This window comes from Aspergillus eucalypticola, assembly GCF_003184535.1.
Source record: "Aspergillus eucalypticola CBS 122712 chromosome Unknown BO83scaffold_34, whole genome shotgun sequence".
Taxonomy (NCBI): Eukaryota; Fungi; Ascomycota; class Eurotiomycetes; order Eurotiales; family Aspergillaceae; genus Aspergillus; species Aspergillus eucalypticola.
The window spans coordinates 331888-355185 of NW_020290308.1; the positions used below are offsets into that span (position 1 = coordinate 331888).

General features: G+C 51.9%; 10 protein-coding genes across 10 annotated transcripts; 5 read left to right on the top strand and 5 right to left on the bottom strand.

Annotated features, from left to right (window-relative positions):
- Positions 1 to 521: 521 nt before the first annotated feature.
- BO83DRAFT_370357 (chlorogenic acid esterase precursor) lies at positions 522 to 2396 on the top strand (the record flags this gene model as incomplete). The annotated part of the gene is made up of 5 exons (XM_025529896.1): positions 522 to 613; positions 683 to 1218; positions 1272 to 1352; positions 1412 to 1817; positions 1881 to 2396. Exons 2-5 carry the CDS (start codon positions 683 to 685, stop codon positions 2394 to 2396), a joined length of 1539 nt encoding a protein of 512 aa, XP_025383488.1. The 5' UTR covers positions 522 to 613.
- On the bottom strand, positions 2382 to 6002 carry BO83DRAFT_420844 (AAA family ATPase). Its single transcript, XM_025534955.1, has 2 exons — positions 3695 to 6002; positions 2382 to 3646 (listed from the first exon to the last, which is right to left on the bottom strand). The coding sequence occupies exons 1-2, from the start codon at positions 5847 to 5849 to the stop codon at positions 2574 to 2576; spliced, it is 3228 nt and encodes a 1075-aa protein (XP_025383489.1). The 5' UTR covers positions 5850 to 6002; the 3' UTR covers positions 2382 to 2573.
- A 427-nt stretch (positions 6003 to 6429) lies between these two features.
- On the top strand, positions 6430 to 8604 carry BO83DRAFT_323643 (uncharacterized protein; the record flags this gene model as incomplete). The annotated part of the gene is made up of 5 exons (XM_025527946.1): positions 6430 to 6611; positions 6681 to 6915; positions 6989 to 7187; positions 7244 to 7666; positions 7721 to 8604. The coding sequence occupies 5 exons, from the start codon at positions 6430 to 6432 to the stop codon at positions 8602 to 8604; spliced, it is 1923 nt and encodes a 640-aa protein (XP_025383490.1).
- Positions 8605 to 8919: 315 nt separating this feature from the next.
- BO83DRAFT_153849 (uncharacterized protein) lies at positions 8920 to 10110 on the bottom strand. The gene is made up of 2 exons (XM_025526255.1): positions 9381 to 10110; positions 8920 to 9225 (listed from the first exon to the last, which is right to left on the bottom strand). Exons 1-2 carry the CDS (start codon positions 9938 to 9940, stop codon positions 9069 to 9071), a joined length of 717 nt encoding a protein of 238 aa, XP_025383491.1. The 5' UTR covers positions 9941 to 10110; the 3' UTR covers positions 8920 to 9068.
- A 631-nt stretch (positions 10111 to 10741) lies between these two features.
- On the top strand, positions 10742 to 12446 carry BO83DRAFT_402948 (GATA-like domain-containing protein; the record flags this gene model as incomplete). The annotated part of the gene is made up of 3 exons (XM_025533580.1): positions 10742 to 10847; positions 10906 to 11081; positions 11151 to 12446. The coding sequence occupies 3 exons, from the start codon at positions 10742 to 10744 to the stop codon at positions 12444 to 12446; spliced, it is 1578 nt and encodes a 525-aa protein (XP_025383492.1).
- A 279-nt stretch (positions 12447 to 12725) lies between these two features.
- On the bottom strand, positions 12726 to 13741 carry BO83DRAFT_420847 (uncharacterized protein; the record flags this gene model as incomplete). The annotated part of the gene is made up of 1 exon (XM_025534956.1): positions 12726 to 13741. The coding sequence occupies exon 1, from the start codon at positions 13347 to 13349 to the stop codon at positions 12726 to 12728; it is 624 nt and encodes a 207-aa protein (XP_025383493.1). The 5' UTR covers positions 13350 to 13741.
- Positions 13742 to 14584: 843 nt separating this feature from the next.
- On the bottom strand, positions 14585 to 16706 carry BO83DRAFT_153958 (uncharacterized protein). Its single transcript, XM_025526256.1, has 2 exons — positions 15740 to 16706; positions 14585 to 15683 (listed from the first exon to the last, which is right to left on the bottom strand). The coding sequence occupies exons 1-2, from the start codon at positions 16518 to 16520 to the stop codon at positions 14746 to 14748; spliced, it is 1719 nt and encodes a 572-aa protein (XP_025383494.1). The 5' UTR covers positions 16521 to 16706; the 3' UTR covers positions 14585 to 14745.
- Positions 16640 to 17391, top strand: BO83DRAFT_382434 (uncharacterized protein). Its single transcript, XM_025532226.1, has 2 exons — positions 16640 to 16986; positions 17149 to 17391. Exons 1-2 carry the CDS (start codon positions 16866 to 16868, stop codon positions 17310 to 17312), a joined length of 285 nt encoding a protein of 94 aa, XP_025383495.1. The 5' UTR covers positions 16640 to 16865; the 3' UTR covers positions 17313 to 17391.
- A 1751-nt stretch (positions 17392 to 19142) lies between these two features.
- On the top strand, positions 19143 to 21211 carry BO83DRAFT_323467 (putative transcriptional regulator (Cti6); the record flags this gene model as incomplete). The annotated part of the gene is made up of 4 exons (XM_025527935.1): positions 19143 to 19750; positions 19899 to 20180; positions 20239 to 20489; positions 20544 to 21211. The coding sequence occupies 4 exons, from the start codon at positions 19143 to 19145 to the stop codon at positions 21209 to 21211; spliced, it is 1809 nt and encodes a 602-aa protein (XP_025383496.1).
- Positions 21212 to 21685: 474 nt separating this feature from the next.
- On the bottom strand, positions 21686 to 23003 carry BO83DRAFT_456205 (Aldo/keto reductase; the record flags this gene model as incomplete). Its single annotated transcript, XM_025537062.1, has 2 exons — positions 21686 to 22128; positions 22256 to 23003. The coding sequence occupies 2 exons, from the start codon at positions 23001 to 23003 to the stop codon at positions 21686 to 21688; spliced, it is 1191 nt and encodes a 396-aa protein (XP_025383497.1).
- Positions 23004 to 23298: the final 295 nt, after the last annotated feature.

The following is a 23298-nucleotide window of genomic DNA, read 5'->3' on the forward strand; positions in this document are numbered from 1 at the left end:
ATGTCCGGAGGTAGAATGTTCAACCGAGTCCAGAGCGGCAATATCCATCAGTTCCCTGCCTCGGCTGGGGAAAAGCTTACCCCAGATTTACCCCACACACGCACATCCCAGTTCCCCTCCGCATCCCACCAGCAGGGTCCAAGCAGATTCACCGAAGTGAGTTCATGATTTTATATTGAAAGAATCTGCTTTTTACCTGGATCCATTGGGTTCAGCGTGTATCCGTCTTTTGGTACATAAGGCAGACGGGCCGGTGCGAGCCCGAAGTTATCGGTGGCGAGCCATGGTACACCCTCAACCATACCATCTTTCCCACTGGCATATACCGATATGATTGCTACAGAACCGCTATAGGCTATGTGAACTGCAACATTAAGTCTTTGACGTCTTGTTTACAGGATGTTTATGCTCCAATTATAGAGTAAGCCGGGACTCGGCAATTCCGACCCCGCAATCTGGGGTCGTCCGGGGAGATGTTTGGCGGCTTATTCCTTAGCCTGCAGAAGCGAGGTTTTGTATCATTTATCCTCTCCACGAACCTTCAAAGGGTTTTGGTCTTCTGCCGAACCAATTTGCCGCGCAACTGTGGGGCTACCGTGGTCCTCATAGAAAGGTATAAAGCAGTCTCCATTTCGCCCCTGATCCAGTATGAGCCACCGCTTAACTCATAATCAATTTCAAGATGCTTTCGCGTCTCTGCATTATTGCGACGCTTCTCGTCTCTCATTGTGTAGCTTCTCCCACTTCTTCGGCTACAAGAGACACAAATGGGGAAGGACTGCTGGTCCAAACCTCCAGCGGCCCTATACAAGGCTTCTTCAACCAGACAGCCCCTGATGTTCGACAGTGGCTTGGCGTCCCATTTGCAGAGCCACCAGTTGGTGACCTCCGCTTTAGTAGCCCCGTGAAGAAACAGCCTAATGGTACAGTCAATGCCTTTGCATTGCCCTCATCATGTATCCAACAGACAAGCAATAGTTCCACGATCTACACCACCTATGAAACGGGATTTCTCATCAGCGGAGGAGACTCAGAGGACTGTCTGTACCTATCAATCTGGGCACCTCGCATTGAGAACATTCAATCCCAGCAGCGTCCACTACCAGTGCTGCTTTACATCCCCGGAGGTGGGTTCACATCTGGAGGGGAAGCGTCGCTGTACAAAATCCCCGACAAATGGGTGCAACGGACTCAGTCTCACATCGTGGTCATCATGAAGTAAATGCCAGCCCACCCAACCAATCCCATGCCCATTGTCTAACCTCTGCTAGCTATCGCGTCAACCTCTTCGGCTTCCCGAACGCCGAAGGGCTATCTGAGCCGAATGTCGGCTTACTCGACCAAAGAATGGCGTAAGTCAACCACTCCAACCAAACCAAAATAAACCCCAAACTAACCACCATACCCGCAGAGTCGAATGGGTCGCAGCCAACATCGCCAATTTCGGTGGTGATCCAGCACGGATTGCTCTTTGGGGTCAATCCGCCGGAGCAGCCAGCGTAACAGCCTACTCATACGGATATCCAGAAGACCCCATTGTCGCCGCTCTCATAGCCGACTCCGGTGCTCCAAACATCGTTGACAACGAAGACTACGCACACACCAACTTCACGTTCCTGGCGACTCTAGTAGGCTGCGACGGGCTCTCATCCACTGAAGAACTCAGCTGCATGCGAAACGTGTCCGCTCGGAAACTGCAAACCGCTCTCTCGACATACTCCGGCTCCCCATCCATTTCTTTCACACCAGCCGTCGACAACAAGACCTTTTTCGCAAACTGGACCGAGCGTGCTATTGCAGGAAAGGTCGCAAAGATCGTAAGAAACTCCCCTACCCACAGCAATAATCACCAGCTAACCTGTCATTCTTCCCTTGATTAGCCCCTGATAACAGGAAGCAACACCAACGAAGGCGCCGGCTTCGTCTCATTCACCCCTGCAGGACCCAGCAAATCCACCCTCTTCGAAATAACTGAATCGATTATCGCCTGTCCCGTCGCAGAGGAAGTCAAGAACCGCAATCTAGCAAATCTCACCACCTACCGGTACCAATACGCAGGCAACTTCACCAACATCTCACCCCTGCCTTGGTTCGGGGCGTATCATAGCGCCGAGCTCCCTATTCTCTTCGGTACGCATTATGAGTATGGTGGTCCCTCTACGCAGTATGAGTGGGACGTGAGTTACGCTATGCAAGCGCTGTGGCTTTCATTTGCGGAGGACCCGACGCGGGGCCCGGTGCGGCTTGCTGTTGGGAACGTGCCGGCGAATCCGACTAATGAGAGTTATTTTGCCTGGCCTGCTTTTGAGCAGGGGTCGGATGATTTATTGGTTTTTGCGGAGGGGGGCAAGGTGATGCAGTTGGTTGGGGCGGGGAGGATTGATGATTATTGCTGAGCTGCCAATATATATACGAGTTGAACATATCAAAGCAATCACGGGAAAGGGGGTTTGTATATAGTGGGTATATGATGCAATATAAATGATGAAATGATAGATAGTAATGCTTCCATAAAGGGATATCGGGGGCGTATAATAGTGCGGCTATGCGCACGAATGCTCCATGGGAATGCTCTACTCCACCTCTAGATGCTGGGACCTGGGAGTCGCCTCTCTAGTCCTGCGAGCAGGCACAGGGGAGTAATCCCCCGTGTATCTGGGGCTTCTTTTCACGCTGCGAGGAGCGGATCTAGGAGCATCAGGATCCGCCGCAAGACGGTACTCCTCTTCCACAACATGATCTTCGACATCCGGATATAACTCCTCCTCGTACACATCCTCATCCTTTCGAGGCAAAGGTCTAGGCTGAACCCTGGAACGAGGCTCCATGCGCGAACTAGGTCCGCCTTCATATCTGCGCCCGGTAGAGGGACTTGGGGCATGCATATCGTCATCTATAAAGTCGTCTTCTGCATAATGCTGAGACTCGACCATGACTGCGCGTTTCCGACCAGCGGAGTATCGTCCAGCTGCGACTCGGCCACCCGAGGTGCCGGCGTACTGAGATTGTCGCTGAGGAGTGCGGGCTGGCACATTGCGTCGAGAATTTCGCTCAACGGGGACATGATCGGACTCGTAACCACTGAAACCGTCATATACGGCAGGTTCTCGTGTAGGTCCGGACTCGTAGCCATCGTATCGAACTCCTTCCATGTGGGCCAATTTGCGATCGTCGGCACGCCGAGCTTTGACTAGGTATCGGTCGAATTCTTCGATGGTGTCGTTCACTGTGCGGAAGTGCTCTGCAGTGAGCACCACCGGGAGGTCATTACCCGGGGTCTTTTCTCGCTGGTCGAAGAAGGCCAGGCAGGATGCTATTTGTACAGCGTTGCGGATTTGGCGACCATTCCATGGACCACGTCTGTGGACTCTGTAAGTTTTCTCGTACTCCGATCGGACAAATTCAATGATCTCTTTGTCCATGACATGGATATGTCCGTTGCCGATCGTTGTTCCCTTGGGTACCTTGTCTGCTCGAGGGAGCCGGGCCAGGTTACTGCAGAGGATGGAAATGGTATCTTCACTGCTTAGATGAGGATAGTAGAGGCTTAGATGTACTCGTGAGCGGAATGCTTCGTCGAGTGCCCCGACTCGGTTTGTGGTGAGGAAGAGAATGCCGCTGTAGTATTCAAGCACTCTGAGGAATACTATATGAAGTCAGTAAGGTCCAACCATTGGTTGGTATACGGGCGTACCTGAAACTAAGGCGTTCCTCTCAACATCTGTTCGATCCCTCTGGGTGAGAAAGACATCTGCTTCATCCAGTAGCAGAATACAGTCCCATAGATGGGCATATCGAAAGATGTCTTTGAGTGATCTCTCCACGGCGTCTGCTGTTATTCCTAGGTCGCCGCAGGTGATGGGAAAGAGAGGTTTCTCGAACTCTAATGCCACTGCCTCTGCGGTCGCAGTTTTACCCACCCCAGGCGCTCCGTGCAGGAGGATAACCAGGCCTCGTCCCTTTCCCCGGATCATATCTGGCGTATACAATATGGTATCACGAGAGCGTTCATGGTGGATCTTGGTGAAGTGAGAAGAAACAGTCGATCGGATGATCCTCCGATGTCCAGGCTTTATCTGGACATGGTCCAGGGTAATTCTCTCTTCAGATACCCGACGCAAGTCAAAGCCGCGAACATCCAAGCGCGTGAACCTCCTCTCGCGTAAGACGTATCCAAGGACTCTCCGAGGAAGAAGGGCCAGATCTTCATCGGACCATGTTGGTTTTGAGAATGTGTCGTTGTTGTCAATGTATGGGTTCTGCTTCATGTAGGCTTGTGCTTCCTTTGCATATGTGAAATCTTCTCGGACAAGCAAGTTTTCGTTTTTCTCGATGAAATGGGGCGAAGCTTTTCTCCATAGCCGATAAGAGACATTTTCATCCACAACCGTAGCCCATGAATCATGGAACGTCTCCTCATATCGCTTAGTGTCGGCGGGGTATGTCTCAGTAACGTAACGCGAGGCTTCCTTCACATCTATAATGACCTCACTTTCTATGTGTTCGGGTTCAGCGAGCTCCATGCTCTCTTTGAAGATACCTGTTGAGAGATTCCATCCAGAATAGTATTGATGTTTGTTCTCCGGTTTCACGAGTTCCTTGAATAGCTTTCCACTTTCAACCTGCATCTTAAGGATCGTCGCATGATCAGGATGGTAACGCAGAGGGTAGCATGGCAAGGCAGTAATATCTTGCTCGCCGGCAAAATGGGGGACTTCTAGGGATTGCCATATAACTTTCAACTGCTCTCCATCATGGTCGAAACAATAGATGCTCCACCTCGCTAGTGAATTCGGGACGAACCAGCCACCTGGGTCCGTTTGCCACATGTGGTCTTCGGGCCGGAGTGAGGCCAGGCGAAAGACATTCTGGATAGCAGACTGATGACGTGCTTTTGAACTGGTGGCCACAGATGGAACAAAAACAAGATCGCCCGGGCGGAAAAGAAAAGGCAGCTCGTCATATCTGACCTTGTTGGGAGTGTTCTTGGTGACATGTTCAAACCTCTTCCAAAGAGGTAGAATCTTCTCTTCCACAAAGCTGACATAGCATCGCAGTTCGTCCCGGATAGCAGATTCTGAAGTTATTTGCAAACCGTCTAATTCATTGCCTTCTGAGGGCTTAGGTCTTGCCTGTGATTCCTCTAGCTCAGACTCTACTTGCTCCAGCTGCTGTTTTATTTCACCATGGAAGTAGGCGAGAGCGTGAAACGGACGGCAGAATACGCAATCGGATTTTGGGGGGACCATGCTGCTTTCGTTCCATTCTCCGAGTTCAGAAAGCCGACGAAGTATCTCTGGAGAGCGGATCCTCACACGTTGGAGTTGCAAGGTCTCAGCAACTCCTTCCGTCGGCGGTGCCACCTCAATAGTCTCAGTCCACGGTGATGGATTCGCAGCGCGCCTTTTCTTTTCCCGTTCCAAGTCCTTCCACCAGTCGGAAGTACTGATCAGGGCTTCTATCGTATAATCTGCATCGTCGTCCACTGACCGGTTCATGAAGGATGGGTAATCATAGTATCTCACGCCCACGTTGATTTTCCGCTCGTTGAAAGCAGATCCATTGAGCCAGGTATCATCATCGGCTTTGCTCTCATCGTCTGTCGTGTCGCTGTCACTGTCGTCTTCCTCATTGTCCTCCTCGTTGGTATCGTCATTTTTATCGTCGTCATCATCCGTCTCCTCACGGTGAGAACTTCGCTCTTCAATAACTTCCTGGATAGTCTGAGTACTGGCCTCCTGCTTTTCTGTCACAACCTCAGATATTTCCGCCTCTCCAAACCCATCTATGGCGTCCTCCTCTGACGCCGGCACACGCTCCGAAGGCGCTGACTGATTTACGACCTCCATCGCACGCAGATGTGCCCTGAGCCTGGTGACCTCCTCTAGCCGACAAAGATTTCCGAAATGCTTTCACCCACTCCATCGCTCGCACTGATTTATAAGTTTGTTATCAGGCATCTTCAGTACCTCGTATCGACGCCAAAGGGGCGGGGGAAGCCGCTGCCTCAGCGCGACTGCAAAAATCGAGGAGAGTGATAGGACGGATGAGGTGGATTACCCAGCTCAATGCGACCAGTCACCAGACGCGGGATCCATACTAGTGCTCACGAAGGATTCGTCAGGGGCCAAGCCGTCGTAACACCTCCTTCATGAACGCATTAACCACATGGTCTAATTGCGCTGATCGTTAAGCGCTCACACCTGTCATGCATCGATTGGGTGAGCATAGAAACTACGGCCACTAGGGCTTATGAAACTCGTATCTAAAAGCAAACATAGTCAGAAGGTTTGATAGCAGCATGACTCGGGCAGAGGGCTAGAGCTCGGAAGACAGACTCACGTACGCCTCATCCCATTTCTACATATTATTCATCAGAGATCCGCAGAATTATGGAGGTCTTCATCCGGATGCATAACATCACCCGTTATGACACACTTCTTCCATGGTCGCCGAAAACCAAGGTCGCTCCCAGCGGACAAGACGAGGACGGAAAAGAGTCGGGCGTGGATTGAGGAGCGGGGGCGTGACTTCCACCCCGCCTTTGCGGTGGAGAGCGAATTCGATGAGCAACAAGAGAAGTACATTCCCGCCGAGCTGGCGACAATTAGGTGCGACCATCCATAATGATACATGTGCATGCAGATGCTCAACGTATGCATGGTCTAATGCATCACCAGAGATCTTGAAACACTTTTAAAGCATCATGATGCCATCGCGCCCCCGGAGGAGCCAAGATTCTATGACTACACATGGCAGATGGTTCTGAGGACACTAGACGAAGCAAAGGACGTGGCATCAGCTCGCAAAGACTATACATCTGCTGCTGTCCAGGGCCTTGGCATGTTGTCGCCATTGAAAGATGCCATACCTGACGAATATGGACTGAGTGTTGTCAAGGGGGTGCTGGGACTAGTATTTGAGGTAACATCTTGTTGTGTCTCGGTAGATGGGTGACAGACTGCGTTCGCTGACATTATTTTCTTAGACGGCGAAACGAGGAGTAGAAAATCGCGCCAAAATCTTGGAGGCCTTCGAGACGGTGCCCGAGACTGTTCTGACAATCCAGACGGCCTATAACTATTTGAACCCCACAGCGGATGACGAGGAATTGTGTAGGGAGTTTTGTAGAACCCTTGTGAGGACATTGCCAGGATTGCTTGATGTTTTGTTAAAGAGGCAGCCATGTGGGTTCACATATTGTCCCTTCGACATGGTCTTTAGCTCACGGACCTGATTCCAGGGTACCGAAAGGTCACAGAGTCCCTCACCCTGAGGATTCGAGAGACTCTCACGGTCGACCAGGTGCTCTCAGACTGGAACCGTTATCTCGTAACCATCAAAGAGCGACTAGAACGCATGAAAGTCAAGATCACTGCTGCTACGGCCTACCACAGCAGCGAATCGCACCGCTTGGGCTTGGAAGCAAATACCAACATCCAGACCCTTCACACTGAGCTTCAAGGAGCCCGCAGCGATATCAAAGACCTGGTAACTGAAGTGAAGAAGCAGGTTGGAGCTGAGTATCGAGAGGTCTTTGCCTTTCAAAAAGAGCAATCCGGTGCACAGGCTATGACAGAGCTACTCTATGAGTTTAAGGCTCTATGTAAGGAGTCTCGGGAACAGTATGAGGTCCAACAGGGTCAAATCTTTCTCTTGCAACGCGGTAAGGTTGCTCTACGCGCATCATACTTTGATGATACTAACTATTTCTGACCAGCCTACTCGGACCTGGCACATGAAAACGAAGCTCTTCAGTCATCCCTCTCGCTTAGCAGCACAAACTCTCGAGACTCAACATCTTCAATAGTCACCCCAATCGAACTACTCGGGATCTTGGGCGTCTCACCACATACCGCAGCCCATGACCTTGAGATCGTTCTCCAAGAAGGCAGTAGATTTAAATCCTCATACCTCGGACGTGTGCGATGGCTTGCCAAAACCGATGAGTTTACTGAATGGGTTCGGGCCCCACAAGCATCACTCCTTCTAGTAGACGGCCGTCTGGATACCAATCCAGCAATAATGGTCACTCCAATGTCAATATTCGTTTCAACATTCATATACAGCCTGATTAGCAGTCCCGACTGTCTACCTCTATTCTTCTTCGCATCACTACACGACGGTCAAGAAGAAGATCCCGAACTCGGCGGCCCGACAGGGATGATGCGAAGTCTCATCACCCAGCTTCTCTTCAGCGACAAACTTGCCACGCCAAGCCTACAGTTTCTAGGCAGAGGGTTTCTCAACGCCTGTGAGAGCAACAACATCAAAGCGCTCTGTGAGCTATTCCGACGACTCGTTCTGCAGGTTCCTCCAAATATACAAGTCATCTGCATCCTGGACGGGACAGCCGCATATGAGAATGAGCAAATAACAGGTGAAGAGATCGACTATGTAGCGGCTCTGTTTCAGCGACTCGTCGAGGATCTGGTGGACGCAGATTCTGTGAGGCTGAAAGTGCTTTTTACATTCGCAAATCAAAGTCTGCAGATCTCGGATAGGGTGGATATGTATCCTGATGTCTGGCGGTATGCATCGCTGGCGGCTGGACATGTGGATTATCTGTCTCGGTTAGACTTTAGACAGGATTGGATGGAGTGAATTTTTACTGGAATGGATTATGTCGTGTTGCATTGGAAGCAGATACGTGTAGCGTCCTGAACCGTTTTTACCCCCAGTTTGTTCTGGGTCTGTCTTCGTCTTCGGCTGTAAAGCATGACGCTTGTGAGTTCCGAGCGAGTTACCAAGAAACAATCCCTGTAGATTGAACTGAACTCTTACGGCCCGAGCCTTAAAGCGGGCGATACCCATTCTTCACAACCTGGGCATTCCTGTTCGTGGCATGTGGGCTAAGCTTATATGGAACTGGCTTTGTGGCTTGAGGGGGTGATGCTAGGTCATGTACAGAATATATGTGAACAGGTTTTCCAGTGCTTGGGGACAGTGAGCGTCGATTACTAAATACATCGTTGTGTGGACGTGACACTCGATGACGCAACTCTGGAGCTTGTCATGGAAACCTTCCCTCAATGGTGGATTAACGAAGAAGCCAATGTCAATCATTGTCAGATCGGGGAATTGAGCTGATCGGAATGTCTGATCTGCGTGGAGCATGAGCGGAATGATGACAATACTACCTTGCTGGAGAGTATAGGTCGCAATATGATTTCATAAGGGAGTAGAGAAGATTGATCTGTTAGAGATTGGGAGACTTGGTTAGTCCTAGGAATACGTGAAATCAGAATCCCGACCAATAACTATGCTTTGTTCAAGCCTATTGGCGCCTGTGGGGATGACTTGCATTCCTCGGAGACTCCAAAGCGGAGAATATGTGTGAATCAGAATGCAGATTCATCGCCGAGTGGCTGTCAGCTTACCGCGAGAGGAGGATTACTCTCATCCCTTCGGGAAGAGGTCTCAGCATTGCCTCGAATTTGCAAGGGTAGCACTGCGCGAACCCATTGCGAGTGATTCGGCATGTTGGCGGTGGCACATAGATTGCGCGAGTAGGTAAGCTGACTTCATCTCGTGTAGGAACGGGTGTTGTAGAACAAAGAGATCCTGGAGCTAGTCCCTGCAGGGAAGTCGGGCCACGCGGTGTCCTCGAGTTGGCCGCTGTGTTCACTTGCGATGTTTGCGTTCCCTCCCATGCGCATAGCTTAGTCATATATAGGGGGTCCAACAAATCGTCGGTCGTCCGCTTGTTTCTTCCTGGATCCTTGCCAGTGTAGCCCCTTGAACGATGGCAACCCGGAGTATGAGGGAGAGAGAATCGGTCCCGAAGCCAATCGGGGGCCTCCGATTGGGAGATCTTTTGGATGCCGTTGGTCACGGGGGGCGCTAACAGCGGGTGTCGTGATGTTTGCTGGTAAATCCGACAAGAATGAATGGCAGCATTGGTTCCATCCGTCCTGGTTGGATGACTGCTGATGACCATGGTTCCGAACAGTGTGATCCATCTTTCTGTGACGACTCATTTGTGCTTTGGGTCAGTACCACAGCTAGTTCACTGAATTTGAGGTGCGGGATCCGCCCATTTGGGCACTATTGTTCATGATGGCCTGTGCTGTCTCGGATGGTTTCTTTTGTTTCCTATTCACTGGGCAGCATCGGCAAGCTCCGGAATAAGGCAGCAAAACGGACAGGTCAACTTTTACCTCCCCCTGGGGAATGCAGACCTGCAGGCTGCAGTCAGCGCGGCGCAAGTGAATGAACGAATGAGTGGAATGGGGGTAGCGAGTGGATGAATGGGGAGAGAGGGGAGATGATGTTGCCTGGATGGGGCCTGGCAGGGTCACCTGGACGCGGCCATCTTTTGCCTCAACGACTATTAAGCCCTGCAGGTTGAAGATCTCTGGCGTGTCTTCGCTCCTGCCCTTGCAGCTGATCCCTCCCCCAGTCCCGCCCACCAACCAACGCCCTCTTCAAATACAACAGAATCTCCCCTGACTCGCTTCTTCGCTGGCCTGCCCTCTTCTTACCAGCCATTTATCGCGATCGATTACTTCCCTCCTGGAGGATCCCTTTTCCTCCCACCCCCCCTGCGTTTGGCGGGCGACCCTGCCCCTCAATTCACCGCCAGACGCAACACTGACAGCATCTACCGGGCGGTGCTGTTGGTACTGACCTCAACATTCTCTCACATGCGAACCTTCTGCCTCGTTGTTTCTTTGATCATGTAGCTGAGTTGGGGCCTTACTTACTTTTGAGCTAGACTGCGGCCTTGGCATCTCTCACCATGGAAAGTCTCCCCAAAGGCTTGCTGACCACGGCAACAAAGGTATCAACGGAGCTGGATGGCGTGGGTCCGGTGAATGTTGGGGATGTCGTGCAGCTTTGGAAAGGTGGGTTTGTCCTGCGCCTTCCTCTGTCGCGAATGCAACGTGGCTCATAGCGCAATAGTCTACAGTGCCAATCCATCAGCGCATGATGACGACGTGGGATACAGGCTGGAGAACTTTTTCTGGAGGATATGGGGAAGTCGTTGTCTGAACCATACTCTCTTGGGAACTACGTTGGCCAGTCTGTTCCTACGTATTTCCGAGCCCAACCCGTTTAGTTTGGTGCAGTTGAGCAAGGTGAGGGTTATCGCGAGGGTTATCGCGGCCTACTTTGGCAGTGATGGGAACATGTGCTAACTTTGACAGGCGACCAAAGCAGCTCAAGCAGCTCAGTCATCCAAGGGGAATCATGAAGGGGGCTTTGGGAGGCCGGCTGGTAACAACGGGAAGGCACCACTTCACCCCATACTCAAGAAGCCTAGAAACGGAAGTTCCAGCGGAGAAACACATAAGACGACTCGTCTGCTCCTAACCAACATTGACGGTCAGAGTACCACCCGCAAACCATCAAATCCCCCTACACCGGTTCCTCCATCAGTGCCTACAATGGTAGACACTGCGCCCCGACAGACGCAAAAGAAAGCGGTTTTTGTGGCTAGCAAGGCAAAGAACAGCAAGCGTCGGCCTGTGATCATACGGCGCAAGTCCTCACAGCAGTCGTCTGGTACCAGTTCTACCCGTGCCCATAGTCCACCACCAGGCTCACCGCAGCTGACTCTGGAATATACCCCAAACCCACCAATTCAGGAACTTGGCAGTGCGTCAAAGGCCACCGTTGGTGCATATGAACTGGATGAAACGGAGCCTTTGACAAGAAGCCATAGCGAATCTCGTGCAGACCTTGCCGTATCCCTGAGAGATACGAAGACCGAAATTCCCGGAAAGGGCCTTTTTGCAGCCGACATACTCGAGAAAGATCCAGCCCAGGATGAAAAAGCACAAGTTGAAAGACCCCCAAAACTCCCAGATTTGTTTGTATCTGATTTAAGAGAGCTTCTCGACACGGATCGGCCAGAGGAGGCACATGTTAAGCCGCCACCTCCACGTCGCAGAGCATTTTATTCAGTCGAACCTTCCCTACCTGAACCCAACTTCTTTTCAGCTACTGGATGTCGCCGCTATGATGCACGATATCTGTCGGCGGAGAACTACGAGCAACCATCTAGCATGAAACTTGTTGACAAGAACTTCCGAAAGCGATTCTCGGATCGAGTACGCCAAGAACATGTCCTTGTTTCTTCTCTAGGAACGCCGAAGCCAGAAACTGAACCCGAGACGACACCACCCAAACCAGCACGGGCTGAATCAAGCAGCACTGTCACTAATGCCACACCATCCCCATCCCGGTTCGGGGACTCACACGGAAAGGCGTCCACAGCTCCAAGCTCTGCTGTTCCTTTCCAGCGGCTTTCAAACCATGATGATTCATTTGCAACTGACAGTCAGGGCAGTACGGACGAGGAAGTGTCTCCAGTGTTGACCAACTTTTCGATGCCACGCAGACAAAGCCAGCTTAGTGCGATGATCGAGCAGAGTAGACAGCATGGGGGAGAAGAGGGTCAGCAAGAGACGGAAGAGGTCATTGAAGAGATTAGAGAGTAGTATGATAAGAGAAGACGAGTACTGACCTGACATCTCGATCAGAAAGAAAGATGCAATATGCGATACAAGGCCATCTTTTAAGATCTCAAGACATTACTCATGCGTCGACGCATGCACTCAGTCCTTAATACAAAATACAATAATTATCCAAGAATCCTCCCACCAATCTCATAACCCATCTGTTCCTCTTCTCTCACATCCCTCCCATATCATCCCCTTTCCCCTTCACAACATCACCACCAATTTCCCCAACAAACCCAATTCCAAAATCAAACCCATCTAAACCCCCTCCTTCTCCTCCACGCCATCAACCCCAAACACCCCCCTCTGCCCCCTCCACCACCTCATCCCCTTCCACAACGCCGTTCCCACCCACAGCAGCAAATCCACCAAATCCACCCAAACCGCATGCCTCATCCTCGTCACCTTACTACTATCCTCATAATCCCCAATATACAACTTCCCAAAGATGCCAAACAGCGTCAACCAAAACACGCACAACACCGCCTCCCACACAAACAGCGGCAGATTCCACCTTTCGCGCATTGCCAACGGCGTCCGTGTCTTCAACACCCAGTGCATCATAACCAGGTAGAATAGCGCCGTCCCGCACCCCATCATCCCCGTCACGATGGCGTATACCCAGCGTGCATCTGCCGACTCGGACTTTTCGTGCGCATGGTGGATGTCGATTCCGTAGAGGATTATGGTGGTCAGGCCGAAGACGGCTTGCAGGATGTGTAAGAAGAGCTCCGTGTAGTGCTTTAGACGGGGCCGCCGGGGGATGTTGGATGGTGGTGGGGGTGGGTAGTCGAGGTTGATTCCGTTGGGGTCTTGATTGTTGTTGGATTTCTTGGATTTGGAGAAGATGCGGCGGATGAGGCGGAAGGCGAGGAGGTACATTATGTTGTTCTTTTTTATTTCTGTTTTAGGTGTGGTGCTGGTGGTGGTGGTGGTGGTGGTGGTTTAGTAGGAAGGGAGAGAGATGTGTATGTGTGTATGTTGTGTCGAGATGGGAGATTATTGCGCCAGCGCAAGATAAAATATCACGATCAACCACGATGATAAATATGTAACGAGTAGTGTGCGCAGCACGTAGTAGGTGGTAGTAGAAAGGTGCCAGGTCAATCAAAGAGAGAGAAGAAAAAATGGCAATAGTAGATAGTAGTAGTAAGTAAGTAGTGATCGTTCACGTCGAAACAATAGACACTGTCTAAACAAAGGAGATTCTCGAAGAAAGAAACTTAGAACTTGAGGATATAGAGAGTGATGAATAAAGAAATAAAGAATGCTTTCTTCTGTTGCTAAGTATCCAAACCATACCATCCCTTCTGCACTCTCTTTATATAACCATCCACCCAATACCAAGACATCCAGAACATCTATTTTTATCATCCTCATCAACAACATCAACATCAACATCTTCAGCAGAACCTGATCCATCATCCAATTACACACTCGCAAGCTTGGTTCGTGTCAATGGGCTGAAACTGCCATGCCCATCGGCGGTAAACTGTATACTTCCTTCTAGAAATGGAGGAACTGATTGACAGCTGTGTTGGGCGCGCGCCAGTTCATGCAATCATGGTTTCAGGGCTGCAGAGGGACGGTAAATACGTTGATCATGGGGAAGTGGAGTGTATGGTTGGTGGGCGAAGCGCCGTGCCCTTCTTGGAGTTTAGAAGCTTGGAACAGGGTTGGTCAGCAGGGAGATTTGGGGTTACGCTTGGCGGCTAGTGGAACGATCAATCTTCAACAGAGCAGAACATGGATTCCTTTCTTTCTTTTTTTCTTTCTTTCTCTCTCATCCCATCTCTCATCGTGGGATCTGATCTACATTAGCGCTACGGACTAAAATAGTATCACCAATTCGTTCCATCCCATCCATCCATCCATCCATCCATCCATCCATCCATGTTCTCTCTGCATGCATAATACCGAGACCTCGAACACACCTGATTCTCATCTGTCCGTCCATCCCATCCGCCTTTCATCCAATCATATTCTCCAATATGCATTGATGCTGCTCAACAATTCCAACCTGAACCTGAAATATTCATGTGTGACGCTGACGTGACATTCATCGACCGGAGCGGGGATTCATTCATGCAAGTAATGGGCAAATAGAAAAGCAGAAGGCTAACACAATCATGCAATGGAAAAGAAATAAAAGAAACAATTAATAGTTGTGGAAGAAAGTAGGCATGCATTGAATCGAAAACAGTCAAAGAGAAAACCGAAAGGAAGAGTGTGCAACGGCCTATCACCGCTCGCTAGCTCGATAGCCGTTGCTCCATTGTCAGGGCGGCCTTGTCCCGCCGTCCGCTGCACTCTTAGCGCCCGACCCTGCTGCTGCGGCTGGCTTGGGCGGATGTCCTGGTGGTAGTGCATTTTTGACGGTACCTGGAGGCGCTGGAGGTGGGGTTGGGATCCCCTCGTCCTCGTACTCGTTGCCTAAATACTCGTCATCATGCACCCCTGGTCCTCCGGTTGAAGAATGATCCACGGACGCTCGGTCGTAACCTTGGTCATAGGCTGCGTGCTGAGCCGCTGCGTGCTTGCTGGCGTTCTTAGTCGCTTTCTTGCCCTTACGGCCCTTCATCTTGGCCTTTTCGAGCAACCGCTTCTTCTCCGCCAATCGTTTCCGTTCCTTGCGATCCTTGATCTCGTACTGGCGAATGAGAGCCTCAGGCGGGTGCCCAAAGATGCTCTCGTACTCGCAGAACTCGCAGATCCAGATGTCCTCGATGCTGGGCGGATGGTGAAGGTTGGCATACTGCTGCTGGATCTTGCGTTGACGCGCGGCCAGAGCGTAGAGGCTACCCGGAGACCGCTTCTTCTTCCTCCCTGTGGTTGCAGGCTCAGTCCCCGCATTCTGTAGTTGCGGCGGTTGCGAGTGCTGTGACTGTTGAGACGTCCCTGAAGAGTTGGCTTGCGAAGCGGCATTTGGGATCGTCTGGGTGCCTTGTGAATATCCCCGCTGGCTCTGGACAGCTGCAGTGAGAGCACTGGGTGAACGATGCTGTGCAGGGTACGGGTTCTGTGCCTGCAGAGCCATTCCCTTCGACGAGTCCGACTCACATGTGAAGGTGAACTGAGTCTTGGTCGGCGTAGGCGTTTGTCGTTCGAGCATGCTGACATGACCGGGTCCAGGAGGAGGTGAGGAGAATGCTGAAGCGGCGGCATTGGCGATAGCGGCGGAGATTATGCCCTGGTCTGGCTTCGGGGCGGAGTCACCTAAACGTGCGTAAGCGAAGCCCGAACACTCGGTCAGACACACAACAGAAACATACCTGCTGGTCCCGGGGACGACAACAGGCCATCGCGCCGTGTAGGTGTCCGAGGCCAACTGATTGGAGAATGAAGCGATAAGGAGTTCCTCCCTGTGCTACCACGCTGCGGCTGGCGGCCAAGGCGACCTCGTCCCGCACCGGACATGCCGCTGGAGATCGGAGACGCGGGGCTGCCCGTGCCATAGAAGGTACTCACATGGCTGCCTTCGCCAGCAGTGGAAGGGGACTGAAAAGACGTCGCGAGGCCCATGCTGGAGAACTCTGGAGAGAGGGTGGAGTGGTGACTGCTGAGATTGCCTGGTGTAGGAATTTTGCGCTTCTTCTTGTTGTTGGTGTTCTCAAACGCATCGTACCCATCGGGACCCGCCGAGGAGGACTTCACTAGAGGCCCTTCACTGTTGCTGGGCAGCGTCTGAGGGGCACCGGAGGCGGCAGAGGGAGACAATGACGACCCGCGGAAACCAGCACTTCGACGCACAACTACGGGCCCATCCTCATCACCGCTCTCCAACTCCACCCCATTCTCATACGGCAAATGGTCACGCTCAGGGCTTTGGTCGCGACCGTCGCTCTGCTGCACATACACTTTGGTGTCATTTACTATGTCTGCGCTGTCCACAGAGGTTCCGTAGAACAGCTGGGTGGCAGGAGGGGCCGGTGGGAAGAGGATCGAGTCGGCCGCTTCAGAGGACAGGCGAGAGCGGAGGGTACGCTTGGGCAGAGGGCGGATGAGCCTATCCGGGTAGACAGGGGACGGTGTATCTGGGGCCGAATTAAACATCCCATCTGCAGGTGAGCAGTATCAGCAACTGAGCAGCCAGCAGAACCCTGATTTCGAGATCCGCCCAGGAATTCGCGGATCCATCATCGGGGGACAACCCGTCAATTGTACGCACCAACAAGGCCAGACGCTACTTCCCCGGAGGAACAAACATCCTTGGTAAAAGACATACTCAGCGTAGCAGTCATGATGGCAGTTTCTCGGCTCTCTCTCTCGACCTCCACAACCACAGCCGAATGGCGGTTTGCCTCCTTGTAGCCCAACCCGGCAAGTTCCCCGGATGGTTCCCTTTGCTTTAATTTAGAGACAACCCTTCCCTCCAATTAATTTTGTTATGATTCCTCGATGGCCAACCTATCCCCAACTCGATACTCTATAGCCAGTTCCGTCTGGTCGGCGTGGATACGGAGGGAAGAGGAGGGAGGGGGTGGTTGGAGGAGCAATACGGAGATGACCCTTGACCGCACTGGATTGGCACCCACAAGTCAGTTGTCATGTTCCCAACGCTGGCACCCGGAACCACACAGAGTTTGGAGGGAGACCAGCCACGAGGGCATCCAAGGTCCCCGCCAGTCTCAACAGCCAGAGTTGAACTCGTAGGATCCCCGGGACAGAGCAAGGGACTTACGTAGGAGACCATGCACCGATATCGCCCACGCAGACTTTTTGACGACTCAACCCGAGGTGTCGGCAAGGAAGGACCGACAATCGAAACCAGTTCAACCCCGGACCACGCAAAAGAGGGACAGGAAAAGGGCAGAAACGGGTGTTAATGTAGACGGGCAGCGATAGCCGATCCCGGGGAATTAAACAAGTAAACTAGCAATCAGAAGAGGGGAAGGCAACAGGGGACGAAGATGGCGGAGGGGTGGGAATCGAATGGCTCGTGGATAATAATTAGATGAATAAGTCATTCCCCATAACTAATCCGCTTTCCTTTCTGGGCCGAGCGGATACCTACGGCTGCCTAAGGCTGCAATGTGGTGCCGCTAGTCCCGTTTAGGCCAGAGTGCGCCCCAAAGCCTCAACTATCTACTCCGGAGTCGAGTCACTGTCTCTCCTCCTCCGATCGTGGTTCATACACGACGCGGTGCGCGGGCAATCTCTTTCGGGGAAATACCGCGCATGTTTAGCTCTCCTTATACGATGCGGAATAGTTTTCCTCCCAAATGTGTCTAGCCTGTCCTGCAGTGTCGCATCCTTTATTCCTTCCCTGCAAGGACCTGAGTTCTCCTAATTAAGCTATGTATAATCTGGTCGGCTTGTCCAGGTACACTGCAAATGTTGAGCATACGGAGGCTCCGACATGCCTTGCGTCCCTCGGTCCATTAGTCTAACCCATGCCTCTCTTAATATCCGCTTGTCGGTGACTACACGTGCTTTCGCCCGTGGCACTCATCATATCCTCAGCCAGCTCTTCTTCGAAGAAGCCACAATATACCCAGATCTTCTTGCCATATGGCGCCAACTGTGTGAACCGACCCCATAACAGCTCATGGTGAGCTGTATCTTGACCCGTACACCCGAACACACGGCGTAGTCTGGTAGGCTCTGTATGATCGCGGAAGAAGTGGGGTGATACAAGGAGATCGCTATCGCTGAGCTGGATCAACCTGAATCTTTTCCTAAACCGACACGAAGATGAAGGATGTTGTAGGAGCCATGGTGGACTCACGAGTCTGCCACTGTGTGGGTTAGTCAGCAAGGTCTCAAATTTCCGATCTTGTCCCAGTAATGTCCGTGGCGATGGGTATCAGCAGTCGCTTGGGTCATCATCAGTCGAAATGGGGCAACGATTCAAGTAGAATAAAAGAGAGATGTATTCAAAACGGAAGACGATGATCCCGGGTTACTGGCCACAAAGCAACGCAGAGAGGTGAGCGGGGTTTTGGGGGACAGTATTGGCATGAATGTCATCATCGCATTCCGCTCGGCTTGATCACCGATCGACATTATTGGCGGAGGAGAAGGGAGAGGACGGCTTCACTAGAGTACACATTAGTGAGAAATGGGTCACCCCATAAGTATCGATCAATAAGTCGTGCGAGAAGAGTGAAAGTCGATGAGAAAAGCGCGCGCGCAGAGACAAAGAGGGGAGAAAGAGAGAGAAATAGAGCGGGGAAACGGCCAATGCGCGTTGACCGCAAAGGCGCGCAGCTCAAAACCCGTTCCGGCGGCCGGCCGTCACTCACGCTCTCATTCTGGGTCCGTTTCCTCTTTCTCGCTCCTCCTCTTCCTTTTTCTCCTCCCCACCAACCCTTTTCCTGCAATTTCACAGACTATGTAGTCCTCGGTCTTCGTTCAAGCTCGCAGGCGCAGTTCTTGGATGTCTTTTCTCCTTTGGTTCCAATTGGCATTCCTCTGTCCTTGACTTGCCGGCTTTTTTCCCTCTGCTGCATCTCTTGTCATCCTTAACCACTTGTCTGAGGCGTGGTCGACTCCCTCAGCTCTCCACCCGTGTGCGACAGCTCGCTCACGGGCAGGTTTCTTCGCCTTGACGTTGTCCACTCTCTTTCTGAACCCATATCCTATTTTTCCTCCCTCCTCTCCATACCTTACGACCGTTTTATTGTCAGAGTTCGGTCGCTCTGCCCTCTCCCCCACTAATAACTTCCCTCCATTATGACGCCTCGTCGTTCCTCTCGTGCACGCAACCAGCCCTCTCCAGCTATTCTTCAGCATACAAACTCCTCCAGCTCCTCCAATTCCATGGCTCGCGAAAGAAGCACCCGGTCGAATCATAAAATCTCCTCCCCTCAGCGTTCCTCCACCAATCGGTCCCAGTCGATCGACGATGCCGACACAGGCTCGAAAAGTGACTTTCGAGAAACACGCCAGCGACAGCGTGCTCGGGGGGAGGAGGATAATGATCATCATATGAGACTCGAGGATGGTGACGACGATGACGGGGAAGAAGAGGACGAAGAGGAAGAGATTACCCGGTGTCTGTGTGGACAACAGGAGTACCCGGGTCTGCCTCCTTCTCGACGTGACCTAAGTCGGCGCAATGGTTTGCGTGCCGGTATTAAAGATGAGGCATTCAATCTTACCGCAGACGCATCAGACTTGTTGCCAGACGAGATCGGGAGCATGTTTATCCAATGTGATTCGTGCAAAGTCTGGCAGCATGGTGGCTGTGTGGGGATTATGGACGAGGCTATGAGCCCCGATGAGTACTTTTGTGAAGAGTGTCGCAAGGACCTCCATAAAATCATCAGCGAAACAAACGGGTAAGCGGATGCCTTTTCTCTCTCCTCGATCCTTTTTGCGTCTCTGTTCTTGCTGCCAGAGTTAAATTTTCAAGCTGGTCGCTTGTGTTGTCGTCTCTGGTTATTCGCTATTTCTCAGCATGTGGCATTTTCGCTTACGATCTCGCAGATCATATTCGTCTCAGTACCTTCCTGTCGCTCCTCCCCCTTCTACTGCTCCCTCGTCGCGAGAATCATCGCGGGAAACATCCAGACGTGCCAAGGAACCAAAACCACGACACAATGATCCTACCAATCCTAAGAGACGGTCAACGATGAATAGCCGTGATGCCGCTTATGACGAAGAAGAACAGCTGCGGCGGGCCATCGAAGAGAGCAAAGAGGATAATAAACCAGCTGGTGATGATATTGCGGCCCGGAGGCCCAAGAGAAGTCGCAGTGACAGTGAAGCGTACGTTGAACATTGCTCGTTGAATGTCGCACTGGTGATCACGCTAACACGACAATAGACAAAAACAAGCGACTAAGCGACAACGCACGAGCTCTCCCTCGCCGGGTGCCGTTTCGAAAAGTAACCCTGCTTCACAGCCTGTCTCGGAGGATGAGTCGAAGAAACCTGCCACCAATGGCGTCCGGCGGCAGAGAGCCGCTTCACGCAGTCAGCGTGATAAGGAAACCAAAGAACCTGAAGAACCCGAAGCGGAGCAGCCAGAGGCTCCACCTCGTAGGAAAAGCCGTTCGGAGCGACAGAAGGGTGATGGTGAGTGGTGCTGCTCAAATCGTCAATATCATATTATTAGGCTAACCGTCAAAGACGCCGAGTCCGACCATGAAGCAGGATCCCCAACCAAGCCCAATGCGAGCGAACCCGAACCGAAGCAGCCCAGTCCGGAGGAAACGCCTGCCCCTGCCCAAGAAGCTGCACCTTCGCGTCCGTCCACTCGCAAATCCGGCCGCCCGCCTGCACGCCGTGGCGGTCGCATCGGACGGAATCAATATACTCGCGATCGTGATACCAACGGCACCGACTCAACAACACGGTCGCCGCGGCGTGGACAGTCGCATGATCTAGGAGGGGATTCGCCGCGGGTGGGTGTCAACGGGACACACATCAACAGCAGTGAATCGGGCAAGCCCAGCCGGCCCCGCTACGTGAACCAACGAACTACCATGAACGAGATGAAGCGACGGGTGACGGCGATTCTGGAGTTCATTTCACGCATGCAGGTGGAAATGGCTGTCGCAGGGGAGAGCATCACCCCGCCGGGTAATGATGACCGGCCGAACGGGATCACCCGACTTCTGAGCGAGAATCAACTCCTCTCCAGTGCTATCGAGAGCGCCGGTCTGGAAGGCGGTTCAATGACGCAACCCGCTGCAGAGAAGGATTTCAAGGACCTCAGCAGCGTGGAGATGATGGATGTGTTGACTCGTCATCTCTTGAAGTGGCAGCAGGAGTATGGCAAGTTTGGGGAACGGTGACGGAGCTACAGGCAGATCCGTTTCTTCTTTGGCAACTGCTGGCTCGGAGTTTTTGCTACGCACGATACCCGGTTCGTCTCTTCTGAAAGTGTGGGCATGTATATTATGGCTTCTGGAGCATCTTGAGGACAGTGGCGTTACGAGTCTTATGGAAGTACCCTGCTCATCTAGTCGATTTGCTTGGTTGAGGCGTGAATTGGATATGTTTGATGTCGGTTGGAGTTCAGGCGTGCGTATATGCCACATGCAGCTGATCACCTGTTATGGTTCTGCATATGGCTTCATTTTTTCACATACGGTTAATGTTCATTGTTGTGGATAGTATAATACCATTCTGCTAATCCCTGAGAAAATATAACATAAGATACAACAACCACACCCACTATTATAATTGAGCTCATTCCCCATCATCAACCACATACACACAACCCACCCTCCATCCCCCTCCCTCCCAATATCCCAACATAGTCATATTCACCCCCTAACCGCCCTAATCGCCCTCCCCCCCTCAACATAATCAAACTCCCCCATCGTCCTCGAAAACGCCACATCCTGAGGTCCCGGACACCCCCCACCATCACGATACCCCCCAGGACAGAGAAAACTATGCGGGAACCCCAAGTCAAAGGGATACGCAGCATCAATATCCTTCACATCTTCCGCAGTAAGTTCCAAACTCAACGCCTGCACATTCTCCTCGAGCTGCTCGACCGTTCGCCCGCCGATAATGGGGAAAAGGTAGGGTGTTTTCTGCAACACGTAGGCAATAGCCACGCTAGTCACAGAAACCCCCTCCCCATGACGCTTCGCAACGGTATCTAACACCAACGACACCTGTTCTTCGTGGCCGGTAAGTAGGTGGGCGGAGTTTCGAACTCTCTTCTGAGCAGAGTCCTTGTTGGGGGGACGTATATACCCTATCCATGATAATTAATACAAAATTAGCAAACCTTAATCAACCACTACACAACCACATACCCCCAAACCCAAAGGGGAAAAAAAGAAGAAAGGAAAAAAACAAAAAGATAGGGGGGATATATATACTAACCATTCCCCAACACCCCCAAACACAAACCCCCATTCCCTCATCCCTACACAACGGAATAACCTCCCTTTCCAAATCCCTACATGTAGCGCCATACCTACCTTGATAAACACTGAAACCCCTTAGACCATGCACCCTCGCATACATATTCGCCTTGCTGACCACCCACGCCGGCGCATCACTAATCCCCAGGTACAGCACCTTCCCCTGCGCGACCAGATGATTCAGCGATTGCATCAACTCCTCCACGTTCGTGGAGTAATCCCACGCGTGCACATAAAACACATCAATGTAGGTGGTTTGCAGTCTTCGGAGGGATTCGTCGATCGAGACGCGCATGGATTTGGTGCCGTTGCCGCCGAAGTTACTTTGTTGGATTTGGGGCTGAGTATTATGATCGGTGGAAGGGGGGATAAAAGGGGAGAGGGTGTATTTCGTTGCGATGACCATCTCTGAGCGACGGGTTGGTGAGCGCGTCGCCATCCATTCGCCGATCCATTCCTCCGATTGCCCTGCTTGGTAGGCGTTCGCGGTGTCGATGAAGTTGCCGCCTAGGGAGTAGAATCTGTCGAGCAGGAGGAAGGCGGAGGATTTGGGGACCGCGCCGAGACGGTCGCTCCAGGTTGTGCCTAGGGACATGCCGCCGAGTTGGAGGGGGGAGATCCGGATGGAGGAGGTGGGGGAGAGGTGGCGGTGGTGGGAGAGGGGGGATTTTTTTGTTGATGTTTGGGGGGTTGGTGAGGACATTGTTGTTGTTGTTGTTGTGTATACTTTGGAGTATAATAAGAGGTGGATTCGTAGTAGAGTGTGTAGTGGGATGGTGGAAATGTGAGTGATTGGTTTATAGTATGAAGTGGCTCTTTTATACCTTTTATAGTTACATGATATACGAGTTTTGCTTGTATAGTATATTATATCAGAGGTTGAGTATAGTAGCTGCACTCGGTGATAACTGTCTCCCGCGGATTTCCGGACTTAGGGTTTTGGAGGCCGCAGACACCATCCCTAACTCCATGCCTGGATGGATACCTTCACACACCCC